The sequence below is a fragment of the Tasmannia lanceolata genome, unplaced genomic scaffold, assembly GCF_043159265.1.
Source record: "Tasmannia lanceolata isolate RefF3 unplaced genomic scaffold, GAP_Taslan_0.1 ptg000015l, whole genome shotgun sequence".
In the NCBI taxonomy this organism is placed as follows: domain Eukaryota; kingdom Viridiplantae; phylum Streptophyta; class Magnoliopsida; order Canellales; family Winteraceae; genus Tasmannia; species Tasmannia lanceolata.
Window position 1 is genome coordinate 27824468 of NW_027518692.1, and position 13135 is coordinate 27837602.

At 38.2% G+C, this 13135-nt stretch overlaps 1 protein-coding gene across 1 annotated transcript; it reads right to left on the reverse strand.

Annotated features, from left to right (window-relative positions):
• Positions 1–7054: 7054 nt before the first annotated feature.
• LOC143891908 (uncharacterized) lies at positions 7055–7438 on the reverse strand. Its single transcript, XM_077396405.1, has one exon. It carries the CDS (start codon positions 7436–7438, stop codon positions 7055–7057), a length of 384 nt encoding a protein of 127 aa, XP_077252520.1.
• Between the last annotated feature and the right edge of the window lie 5697 nt (positions 7439–13135).

A 13135-nucleotide genomic window follows, 5' to 3' on the forward strand; every position in this document is an offset into this window, starting at 1 on the left:
CTCTATATATATATATATATATATATATATATATATATATATATATATATATATGAGAAAAAGTGTTTCTACACAATTGTGTAGATAAGTTATCTACTCCGTCAGCTTAAAACACAGTGGGCCCACATTGTTTGGGTGATGCAAGCCATTCATTTGATGGGCCCTCACATAGATAGGGTGTGGCCAAAAAATCAACTCCATAGGATCATCCCAACCGTTCGAACTGTGGTGGTAACAGATGGACAGATTTGTGAAGGTTTATACCCATTCATTTTAACCTCCACAAATCGAAGGGTTGGGATGATCCTATGGAGCTAATTTTTTTGTCATACCTTATCTATGTAACGGCCCATCAAATGAATGGTTTGCATCACCCAAACAATGTGGGCCCTCACTGTGTTTTAAGCCGACGGAGTAAATAACTTATCTAGTAGGAACACTTTTCTCATCTATTATATATATATATATATATATATATATATATATATATATATATACTAGTAAAAAACCCCGTTCGATGCACGGGCCGACAAAGAATTGTACGGACCACATCACGGGTTGATCCAAACCGTCCATGTGATGGAACACAACATAAATAGGTTGTGCCCCAAAAATTATTTCCATAGGTTGATCCTAGCCCTCCAATCTATAGAGGTTTCCATAATATGTTGTTCCTCTTAAATCGGATGGTTAAGATCACCCTATAGATTTTTTATTAGAAAAGCATAAAGGAGGGGGTAGGATTGAAATTATTTGGCTTTAATGGGTGCCTTTCTTAAAAAGCATAAAGGAGGGGGTATGATTGAAAATATGAGTGTTGAATGGGTGCCTTTGTTAAAAAAAGTCAAAAAGAGTGATGTGTAATTCTCCAAAAAATTCTCTTATTTTCTCATCCTATAGATTTTTTATTAAAAAAATCATAAAGGAAGGGGGTAAGATTGAAATTATATGGCTTTAATGGGTGCCTTTGTTAAAAGCATAAAGGAGGGGGTAGGATTGAAAATATGTGAGTTGAATGGATGCATTTGTTAAAAAAAGTAAAAAAAAAGTGATGTGTAATTCTCATATAATTTTCAAAAAAATCAAAAAATTCACTTATTTTCCTCCCAGCTTATAGTAGTAGATAGATATATATGGAATTTTCATTAGAAAGCTGTTTACCTGCAATACCTTCATGCCGTGTGTTTACAATATATGCCTTTGTCTATTTTCCTTCTGTATGGTTGCCGGGTTTTTTTTGTTCCTGAGAGTTGTGTGGGAGAAAAAAATGCCCTGGGAGATAGGTGGGAAAAAAAAGTCCTAGAAGTATCCTGGTAAAATAAAAATACCCTGGGAGATATGGTGGGAAAAAAAAAAACCTTTGTTTGGTTGCTTGAACTGTTGGGTAGAAAAAAATTCTTCTCAAGCTTATTTTTGGTTCCTGAGTTTATTTTTGTTCCTGGGGTTATCTTGGGATGGGATGAAAAGGCAATCATTACAAAAGTGGGATTAAAAAATTCACCCCACAAGTAGTCATTACAAGAGTGGGATTAAAATAAACCTAGTGCTAAAAGGCAACCAAACATGGGATGGGACCAAAATTTAACTTACTCTCCCACAAAACTCCCAGGAACAAAAAAAACCCGGCAACCAAGGGGAGTGATAAATAGACTCCCCATGTGTCTATCAGAGTGATAGACACATGGGGAGTCGATTTATCCATCTGCCCTTTTTCTTATAGTCACGCCACCAGTCGAACTCATTCGTTGACAAAAGATTAGATACATGGGATCTAAAATCCCTCTAGCTACCAACATGGTGTCAAGCCTCTTATTTCTTCCTGTCTAATTAGTGAAGTTTTGCTGTTGGTCTTGGGTATTTAGAGTAGAGATTAGGGGTTTTATAGAGTTGGGAAAGGTGCTGATATTTATGTAACGATTGCATTTGCGATTGGATGATTTTTCGTTTTTGGTAGATTATATTTGGATAACTATTTTTTTTTCTTAAGGAATATTTTTTATCATGCAAAATTAGAAAAAGGTGGTGATATTTGTGCAACGATTGCATTTGCAATCGGATGATTTTTCGTTTTCAGTAGATTATATTTAGATAATTAATTGTTTTTCTTAACCAATAGTTTTCAAATCATGCAAAATTCCCATGATTATTTAGTGTAGTATGAATTCTCGGCGTAAATATTTCACTCCATTCTCGGCGTCCTCATCCTTTGATTCAACAGGGAGGTAAGATATACAGTAATTTTTTAAATTTTCTTCCTTTTTTTTTCTTTTTTTCTTTTTGTTTCTTTTGATCTTAGTCTGTTTTGTCGGATCTGTCCCTTAAAATAAAAACCCACCAAACCCACCAAGATCTTGGATTTTTATGTTAATGCCTTTTTTTTTTTTTTTTTTTTTTCCGTCGTTGGTTTTTCTCCTTTGTCTTTGTCCATCTTTCATCCTTCAATTTCTTATATTTCTTCTCTTATATTATACAGTGATGCTTGTTATTCACGACACATGCTGGGCACAGACGTGCATATGTGGCAGTTGGAATTCATCTGAATAATGGGGTGTTAGTGTTAGAGATGTCGAGTCGGTGGGAGAGAAGAGAGTCAGCATATCGTACAAGGCATCAAAGTGGAATGCCAAGATCGCTGCTCTCAGCCCTATTTACGTCGGTAAATATTGAAGGATTTGAGTCGGTTAAGTTAATGGGCTTAAGCCCGTAAGGCCCACTACACTTGTCTATGGGCTTTATTAGAGCATATATCCAACACTTAGTTGGTTGTGTGGTTGTTTTCTTTTATGTTCTTGTTGCTTTCTGTTATGAACCATAAGGCCCACTACACTTATCTATGGGCTTTATTAGAGCATATATCCAACACTTAGTTGGTTGTGTGGTTGTTTTCTTTTATGTTCTTGTTGCTTTCTGTTATGAAATCTAAGTAGTTGTGTAGTTGGTTGTCCTGATTTTTTACGGGTTATCCAGTACGTGTATTTGCAGTTGTATTTAAGGGCTTATGAATAATAGGAACGGAGAGAGAGACCGAGAGAGAGAGATTTTATTCCTATTTTCCCTGTACTCTGGTGCAATCTCCCATATGAGATTATCTTCCTTTTATGCAAGAAACAATTCCAAGAAGCTTCCTCATTGAGGAATTTCTGTTTTGAACATAATATACAGATTTAAAGTTCTGCAAATCTTTGGATCAAACGAGTTACGAATTTCAGGAAATCATTTTCCTAGGGTTTCTTGTACAAATTTTATATGCAAATCTTTCGATCAAACGAGTTTCGGATTTTTCATCACATTCTGCTATTTTTGTTTTCTCGTAAAACAACAGTATGTAACAGAGTTTCTTTTTTTTCCCTAGGCTTTGGCAATCGTTGGTAGTCCTTGAATATCAGGAAATCTCTTTTTTCTTTTTTCTAGGGTTTCCTGTACAGATTTTATATTTCTGCAAATCTTTCGACCAAACGAGTTATGGATTTCTCATCACATTCTGCAATATTTGTTTTTTTTCATGTTAAACAACAGTATGTAACAGAGTTGCTGTTTTTTTTTTCCTAGGGTTTGGCAATCGCTGGTCGTCCTGGAATATCAAGAAATCTCCTTTTCTAGAGTTTTTTCGTGGGCGGTCCTGTAGTTCTTTTGTGTGAATTGTTGGGATGGATGAGGGGAAGCACAAATCAAGGGGAGAAGATGTAGAGAGGAAGGAGGATTCGAAGAGAAGTGATCGGGACGGTGATCGTGAGAGGGAGAGGGACAAGGAAAGGAATGGAGAAAGACATAAGGATAGAGAGAAGGTTAGGGATAAGGATTTGGAAAAGAAGGAGAAGGAGAGTCGACCGTGGGGATTTAAAGAACTCCATCTCATTCAGTCCATGAATACTCAACTCAACTCAACTCAACTAAGCCTTTGTCCCAACTAGGCTCAGTTGAGGTTGTTCATTCAGTCCATGAATATGAAGAATATATTCGCTAGTTGACTGTCCTTCTCATTCACTGAATTTTCCCGTACAACAATAACCTGGTTGTGTATAAAATGTTGTAGCGTATGCGATTCTTGCTAGCTTTAGGGCCTGTTTGGATACGCCGATTTTAGAATCCTGGATTTCCTCATAATCCTGGATGGAAGATGAGAGAAGGAGAGTGTATGTCGTTTTTAGCCAAAGAGCAGGAGGTCGCCCCCACTGTCTGGACTCCGGACGGTGTACATCAGGTTTTAGAAATCTCAGCATGGGGGAGAGATTTTTAAAACCTGAATTTCTTACTTAAAATCCAAGAAACACTGTCTGGACAGCATGAACTTTCTTTTACATTGTTTTCAAACTAAAACCTGGATTCTAAAATCCACGTATCAAATTGGTCCCTTAGGTTTAGGAGGTACCAACAAGGAATTATTTCCGAGATCTCTTGGTACTGCTTTTGGTTTAGGCTACTACCAACAGAAGAAGAATGCGTAGAATTCAATCGAAGAAAGGCAAAATTGAAGCCTTGATGAAGAAGTGCTGGTACGACATTCCATTTGAAGCCATTTCTGAAAAATCACCTTTTGTTTGGTGGATTTCTCAAGTCGTGGTTTGATAGGCCCATTACAGAAGACGTATCACCCATTAACGACAACAGCTGAACCATGTATTACAGTTATGTTATGATTGATCGAGGTCAGAAAAGTGCTAATTTCTTTTGCCAATGCATCAGCCATTGTATTCGTTGTTTTTCTCATGTGAGGGAGTTGGGCTGGAGGAGACTAACCAAATCCCGGATTTCATCCAAAATGTTATGAAGTCGCCATGGTCTGCAACAACGATTCTTAGCCCAAGAAATCGTACTAGCCGAATCACCTTCCACTGTTAATGGCCCCAAATTGTGCTTTTCGTACCATCTCAACCTAAACAAAAGTGCCCTGGCTTCCGCTTCATTTGCATCACATATCCCTTCCGTCCCCTTGTGTGGGCTACGGTTTTTAATGATCCAAGGGCTTCTGTAGATATAAATCTAGAACAAAATATTCTCAAATAGACAAGATATTTATAAAGTAAGGCCATGTTTGGATACCTTATGTTTTTGTATTTGGATTTGGATTTGAGTTTTGGATACAAAATACATCAATCATCCTCTTGCTCATGTTGTATGAGAGACCGGGAGGGAGGGAGCGATGTCTCGTTGTTGCTACAGAAAGGTCGAGGAGCAGCGAGGGTGAAGGTAATTGCCACAAATATGGATTTCCAAATAATGTCTTGCAAAACAGATTTGAAAATCAGAATTTTTTTTCCCACTGTTGCAGTTGATTTGGAAATTTAAGGATTTGATCCATATCCAAATCTCAATTGCGAAATGTGAGAAATCCAAATCTAAATCTTGTGGGTATCCAAACGTGGCCTAATTTGATTGGTAAAGCCGCAAAAATTCTGGGAAAAACCATGGTTCCAAATTTGAATATCCAGGGTTTGCAAGTCCTTCGTTTGGATCCTTCAACGCTAGTAGATTAAATGTCTTGGTTTCGTCCTTCTCCTGCGTGCAACCCGGTTTCGTCCTTGTACCTGGGTTTGCAACTCTGGAAATCTGCTATTTTGGTAAAAAAAAACGGCAACCTACTACAATGTAGGGTGCTGGATTTACATCTTCTGGGTTTTTCTGAACTTCACAGCGAGCGGCAGCCCACGCGCGCGGCGGGGGGGTGGTGCAAAAAGAGTGACATGATGGCCCAATCACAACCCGTGTAGTCTCATGCGGCAAAATAGCCACTTGAGCCTTGCATTCCTCCTTTTTTTTTTTTTAAATGATCGAGATATATTAAAATTCATATGAAGATTACATGAGAAAGGGACCAGGAGTCCCCTTATGAATTACATCGTATGGGGGGCTAGGAGGTAACTCCCAGGCTAGAAAAGAAAAAAGAAAAAACAAAACACTATTCCCCCTTGACCGAGCCTTGCATTCCTCTAGCTTTTATTTGAAATATAAAATGAAATTTTTAAGGCTCAAGTCATAGTTACCAGAAGCCTGCTTTAGAAGCTAAATTCTTTTCACTTTCCAAATTTAGCAGAAGCGTACTTCCATCACGCTTATTATTTAGGTGATTTGGGGTGGACTATATTGGGAGCTTCACTCAAGTGGCAAAGATACCAATTGTCCATGTGATTATCTTCTTGGTGGTTAACCGGGGTTGGCCGCTTTATCGGTTAGATGTGAAGAATGCATTTCTACATGATGGCCTCCTTGAAAAGGTCTATATGGAGCAACCTCCTGGGTATGTTGCTCAAAAGGAGATCGGGTTTGTATGTCGTCTTCGTAAAGAATTATATGGGCTGAAGTAGTCTCCACGAACGTGGTTTAGGAGACTCGGCGAGGCTATTATGCAGTTTGGTACGAGGCAGTGTGCAGTCAACCACTCTGTATTCGCTTCACTTCCTACTTCTTGTTTTTACTTCTCGTATCAGTTCTTGCATTCGTTTTACACTCTAACAACTGTAGTTTAAATGTACTCATTTAGAACGTATTTAAAAGCAGAGATAGTTAAATTTTTATCACATCGTTGGCATTACAAAAAGGGAAAAACTCTCCCTTCAAAGAAAAATAAAGTCATTTACATAGGAAGTTTACTCTTAATTATGAGAAAGTGTTTTGGAAATGCCCTACTGCTAAATTTGGAAACAACAAGAACTTATCTTCCGGAGCAAGCTTCCAACCCTAATAGAGAGCATTCGATAACTTTTTTTTTTTTTTTTTTTTGAATGGTATAGAGCATTCGATAACTATGATAAGAACTCCTATGTACGATCTTATAAAGACCTCGAAGACCATTTATTGCAAGAAAGAACTTAAATGACTAAGTGTAGTTTGAACCATTTACTGCTTTCCATAAATTTTAACATATTTCTTTTTTTGATGAGCAAGCTGGGGTTAGGCAGGACCCCCACCAGAATATATTAAAAACAAAAGAAAATGTACAAAGATAGGGCCCCTAGAAACTCTAGGGGCGAAATATCACCCACAGGAGGCGGAAAACAGAAAACATTGAAAGCTTCAGATACAATGAGACAACAAAAAAAACATATGGAAGACAAAACTAAAGTCTAACAAACTTTTCTCCATTTCTGTCCCTGTGAAGGAGCTCCATCAAATCTTGAGTAACTGTCCAAGGAGGGAGATCGAGCCCCTTGAAGGTGTAATTGCGTTTTGATAGGCAGTCTGCTACTGCATTTCCTTCTCTCCAACAGTGGGAGATGCTCCATTGATTGAATTTGACAAGAGTTTCAGATATTTTGTTTATCAGGTTGATGTCTTTCCAGGGAGGGGTTGATTTCTTTGCTATAATGTTTACCGCGAACAGGGAATCAGATTCAATCCAAACGTCAGAAATGTTGAGCTTTTCTGCCAAGAGGATTCCTTTCAGAATAGCTTTTAGTTCTAGGGAGAATATGACATCCGTGTCGGTTTCCAGCGAAAACATAGTAATGCTCATACCATTTCGTCTCTTATGATTCCACCTAAATTTGCACCATCAGATTGGAGAGAGGCATCCGTGTTGATTTTCATCACCGGAGCAGCAGGTTTGACCCATGAGCAGTATTTCTCAGAGTTCTTAATAGGGTTGAATTTGTATCCAAAATGATAAGCAGCTTTGAGATTCTTTTTGGTTAGGGAGTCACTGCAAGCGAGAGCATTGACCTTGAGGGAAACTTCAGAGAGAATTTCCCTTAACAGTTGGGTTTTGTGCCTTTGCTTGTTTTGAAAGATTCTTGCATTTCTTTCCTTCCAGGAGTAGTGAATTACAGCTTGAAAACTGAGTTTTATAGCAGCCCTGCACTGACCTGCTCCTTTGAAACTATTTCGTAACCATTCTTCTTCATGCAGCAGCCTTCTTTTGGGTTTTCTTCTGCAACCCACCCTCCAAAGCATAGACCTCCATAGCCAAGAAGTATAGGATCAGTTGAAGAACAGATGGTCCACCGATTCAGGGGCTGATTTCCTGAGTACAAAAGATTTGTCAGTTAGATTCTGAACAAATGATAGCCTGTCCTTGGTGAGCAATCTGTTTTGAAGGGCTTTCCAAGATGCGATCGCTTGCTTTGGTGTATGCCCTTTAAACCAAATACTGCTGGTCCAGGGCAACGGAGAATGCTTTTTTCGAATCTGATCCCAGGCGCTTTTGGATGAAAAGGCACCACTTGTTGATTGCTTCCAAATTGGATAATTTTCTGGTTGGACATTGAAAATAGAATTCAAGATGAAGCTTCTTTTCATCTTTCAGTGAGTCTTTTCCTATAACTGGATTCCATTCTCCTTCAAAGTGGATTTCAGCAAGAGAGTGGATACCAGCTAGTGATGAATCAGTGTTTCTTCTTGAAATCTGAGAGCTTATGATGCCATCAGGATGCCATGGCTGATTCCAATCATATAACAAATATACTTCTTAGCAGGCTCCCTTGCATTTAGAATGCTTCGAACTCCTCAAGATGGTTTGGAGGGCATTGGACACGTCCAAAAATTTCTGGCTTTGATATATTTTTCATGAAACCAGCAAGACCATAAGGATTTTTTGTTGGAAATCAAATTCCACAAAAGTTTTATCTGAAGAGCTTTGTTTACCTCCACCAAGTTTCGCAATCCCAGACCTCCTTCAGACTTAGGCATGCAAATATTTCCCCAGGCTACTGTGTGAATTTTCCTTCTGATTTTGGTATCTCCCCATACAAAATCTCTTATAATTTTCTCTATGGAATGAAGGACCCCTATTGGCAGATTAAAAGCTGATGACCAATATATTTGAAGAGAGTTGAGGACAGAATGGGATAATTCCAATCTACCCGCTTTAGATAGGAGTTTTCCCGACCAGGAATGAATTCTCTTTCTCACCTTTGCAATCAGGGGCTGGCAGTCTTGGGTTGAAATTCTCGAAGTGAAGAGAGGCGAACCTAAATATTTGATGGGAAGTTTGCCTTCTCTTATCCCCAGAACACGGAGAATTTGAATCTTGGTTCTTTCAGAGGTACCTGTAAAAAAACATTCGCACTTGTCCATATTTGCTTTAAGACCTGTTGTATCTGCAAATTTCTAAAGACAATTGATGACACCATTAGCATATTTTTTCCTTGCTGAAATAAACACCATTAAATCATCTGCAAAAAGTAAATGGGTGATAGAAATCTGACCTTGGGAGAAGGGAGTAGCAATGAGGCCTTTTAGCAGAGCATCCTCTAGAATTAGAGAAAGAATTTCCATGACTGGCAAAAAAGAGGGGGAGACAGGGGATCAACTTGTCCAATACCATTAGAAGAGAAAAATTTGTTTTGAGGGGATCCATTTACAAGAATAGAGAAAGATGGATTTGAGATACATTCCATGATCCAATTGACCCACTTTTGATTGAAACCTTGTTTGATCATAAAAGTAGAAATAGAATTCCACAAAATATTGTCAAAAGCCTTTGCAAGATCTATTTTTAGGCACAAAGAAGGGTGAGAATTTTGAAGATGGAAATTATGCATGAGATCATGGGTAAGGAGAATGTTCTCCTGGATTTGTCTGCCTTTAATGAAGGCTGATTGGGAAGGATTTACGATTTTGTCAATCACAATTTTTAATCTTTCTGCAAGAATTTTTGTGATTGTTTTATAGACAAAATTGCAAAGAGCGAACGGCCTAAAATTTGAGGGAGAAGAGGCATCATGCCCCTTGGGAATAAGGGAGATGAAGATGTAGTTAACTTCTTTGAGGAGTTTCCCACTTTTGAAGAAGTTTTTAATGGCAGCTATGAAGTCAGCACTCACCATATACCAGAAATGATGGAAGAAAGCAGCATTAAAGCAATCAGGACCAGGAGATTTATCACCATTTGCAGCCCATACAGCCTTTTCAATCTCCTCAGTTAGAAATTTCTCTAGTAAGGAAATCAGCTTCTTCGACATTTAGAGTGCGGACAGGGTCTGGAGGATCGAAAACAGTAGGCCTGCCACTATTCAGAATCTTCTTGAAATGATCAGTGAAAGCTTTGGATATATTCTCCATATCAGTTTGAATTTCTCCGTTTTCATTTTTGAGAGCAAAAACTTGATTGTTATTCTGTCTAGACCTCACAGCAGAGTAGAAGAATTTTGTATTGGAATCACCCAAATGGAGCCATTTCAGTCTCGACTTCTGTTTTGCCAGAATTTCCTCCATCTTCAGAGTTTTAATGAAATCCTCCCTGATTCTTTTTTCTTCTGAGATGAAGGTGGGATTGGATGGGTTAGTGGCCAATTTATCTTGAGCAACTTCAAGCTCTTGTCTGATCAAAGGAGCTTTTATGTCAATTCTACCAAACACATGCTTATTCCATTCAGATAAAAGACATCTGACTTCTTTGAGTTTTTGTGTTAAAGTCTGAACATAGGATTTCCTATGGGTTTGATGGCCCAAGCCTTTTCTCCAATTGGGTACTAGGACTTGTCCTCAAGCTACATATTCATAATTCTAAAAGGCTTTAGTCCTACGCTTTTATGAACTTTCAGACTGATTGAAAGAGGGCTGTGATCTGAAATGCCGGGAGCAAGATATTCATAGAAGGAGCAGGGGAATGTGGTGAGCCCAAAGTTCTATCAAGCCGAGCAAACATTTTTTCTGATGAAACTAATTCCTCATGAAAAATATAAGGTGATCACATACACAATTCCATTAGTTGGATGCATCAACTATAGTACTTGAGGAGTCTTATTTCACAAATCATTCCTACATCAGAGTTCCCTCTGGATTCATCATATTGAAGTTCGATTGAAGTACCTCTCTAAAATCACGAGTCATGGGTAACATGCTCAATTGCATTAGTGAACTAATTTAATCCCATTTCATGTTACCAACGCAAAAAATGTAGGCCAAATTTGTAATCACTTCAGATATCCAAACTGTGAAGATATTTGAAACAAAAGAATAAAAAGCCCAATGAAATATCTGCAGAAATTCAGACCCGTAAATGAGAAATAAAATTGACAAAAGCTTTATAACCTTTATAATAACATCACCCAACCTATTCTTATTTTCGTCCTTTTATTCTGAAATTACATTGCAATCCGACTCATTTTCCAGCTGATTTTCAGTACCCATATCCACAGCATCATGATCCTTACTTTTCAACTGTACACCGCCTCCGCACTATTGAATTGGATTCTAAAAGTGGCTCAACAGAATCACTAACATGAGCGTGTGCATGATCCCTTTTCATCAGATTGATTGCATTCTATAGGGTTTTTACTTGATCAATGAACACCTTCTTCATAAGAAAGATTCGAGCTCCACCCTTTTAATAATTGCACAAACTCAGCTTATCTTTTCTTTTTTAATCAGCTTCTGAGAGCTTTTTAGGGCTGTTTGGACACATGGAGTTTAGAATCCATGTTTTAGTTTGAAAGCAGTGTAAAAGAGGGGCGAGAAATCAGAAAACGTCGGACGGTCTCTTTCTTTAAGATATTGGATATCAATTGTTTTCTTGGATCTTAAGTAAGAAATCTAGGTTTTAGAAATCTCTCTCCACTCCCGAGATTTCTTAAACCTGGAAACACGGAATGATATCCTACTCTCTCGCTGGACGAAAAGAGGGGCGAGAAATCAGAAAGCGACAGACGATCTCCTTCTTCTCTCGTCTCTCATCCAGGATATTGAGGAATCCAGGATTTTACAATCCTTGTATCCAAACAGCCTTTGAGAACTGTAATAACCTTTGATAGCTGTTTAGAAAAGAAAAGCCATGACAGATTTGTGCAATTATTAAAACATGATAGTGCCAACATCAGTTGCCATAAAATAATGCTTTTAAACAAAGAAATTGACCTCAAATGCGTACAAGCATCTAACCTCAGGGTGTGGTTTTGACTAGGGATTTTAAACGAAGAGAGATAAAAGAGAGAGGCAGACAGAATGGGGAATTCATTTCTTCGAAATGAGGGAAAAAAATTATGGAAAATGGTTTTGATCAGGGATTTTATATGAAGAAAATATTGTTTCGCAAGAAGGATATCTTGCCAGAGATTTTATATGATGTGTTGCAGTATAAACCTCTATTTTTTCAAAAAAGTACAGTACGTCCCCACTCCATAGGATGATCCAAACCGTCAATTTGTTGGGCCGCAACGTTCATAGGTTGTGCCCCCAAAACACATTTCCATAGGATGAAACTAACACTCCTATTTGTGTTAAGATCATTCTGTGGAGATGTTATGTTGGGGCACAGCCTATTTATTGTGTCCGGCCCAACAAATGGACAGTTTGGATCTTCCTATGGAGTGTGTTGAACCCTACCTTTTGAAAAACAAAGGATATATTCAAACATACCATCTTTGATGGATTCAATGGCTATGACTAGGTCCAATCTTGCATGATTTAGAAACACTAGTTTCCTGATTTTTGCCTGCTAGTATTTACCCACTATACCCTCATATCCACTCGAAGACACTGATTTATCATGAAAAAATCCACTTGGAGACACCGATTTATCATTAAAAAAAAAAATCATGGTGCCCAGGCGTGCCCTAAGAACAGTTTAATTTCCAATGAAATTATATGACTTATGCATGCGCATAACGGGGTACGACGTAATTGCTGCCCTTTGATGTTTGATTCAATGACAACTTCTGAAAAAAAGTGTGCCCGTACACCACTAAAAAACTCCAATTTCCCTACTTTGACACTACAAATTAGATCACTACTCGGGGCTTAGACCATTTGCTTGGTGACCCTGACCCACTAGATCAACAGCGTTGGCCTTGTCATTGTCATTGTTTAATACTGCATCCTATCTCATCTTTGTCTCTATTGCATTCTATCTCATAGCATCACATTATGTTATGTGACATGCGATATTTGAGAATCACTATCACATTATGTAGTGGAATATTTGAAAATTGCAGTCAATACCTCAGTGTAGATCCAGGATAACCCTTTGTTCTAGGGCCGTGGGCTATTTACAACTCGCCAATTTCAAATTCTCTTTAATTGAACTTTGGAAGAAGGGGCAACTAATATAGGGCAGGAGAGAGAGAGAGAGAGAGATACAGGTCGATTTAAGATATTAGGGGTCGATTTATCACTGCCCGGAAGAAATTGTATACAATGACTAACACGAAGATTATGTGTGTTACTCCCAGATTATAGACTAAATTCAATGATTCTTCTCAGT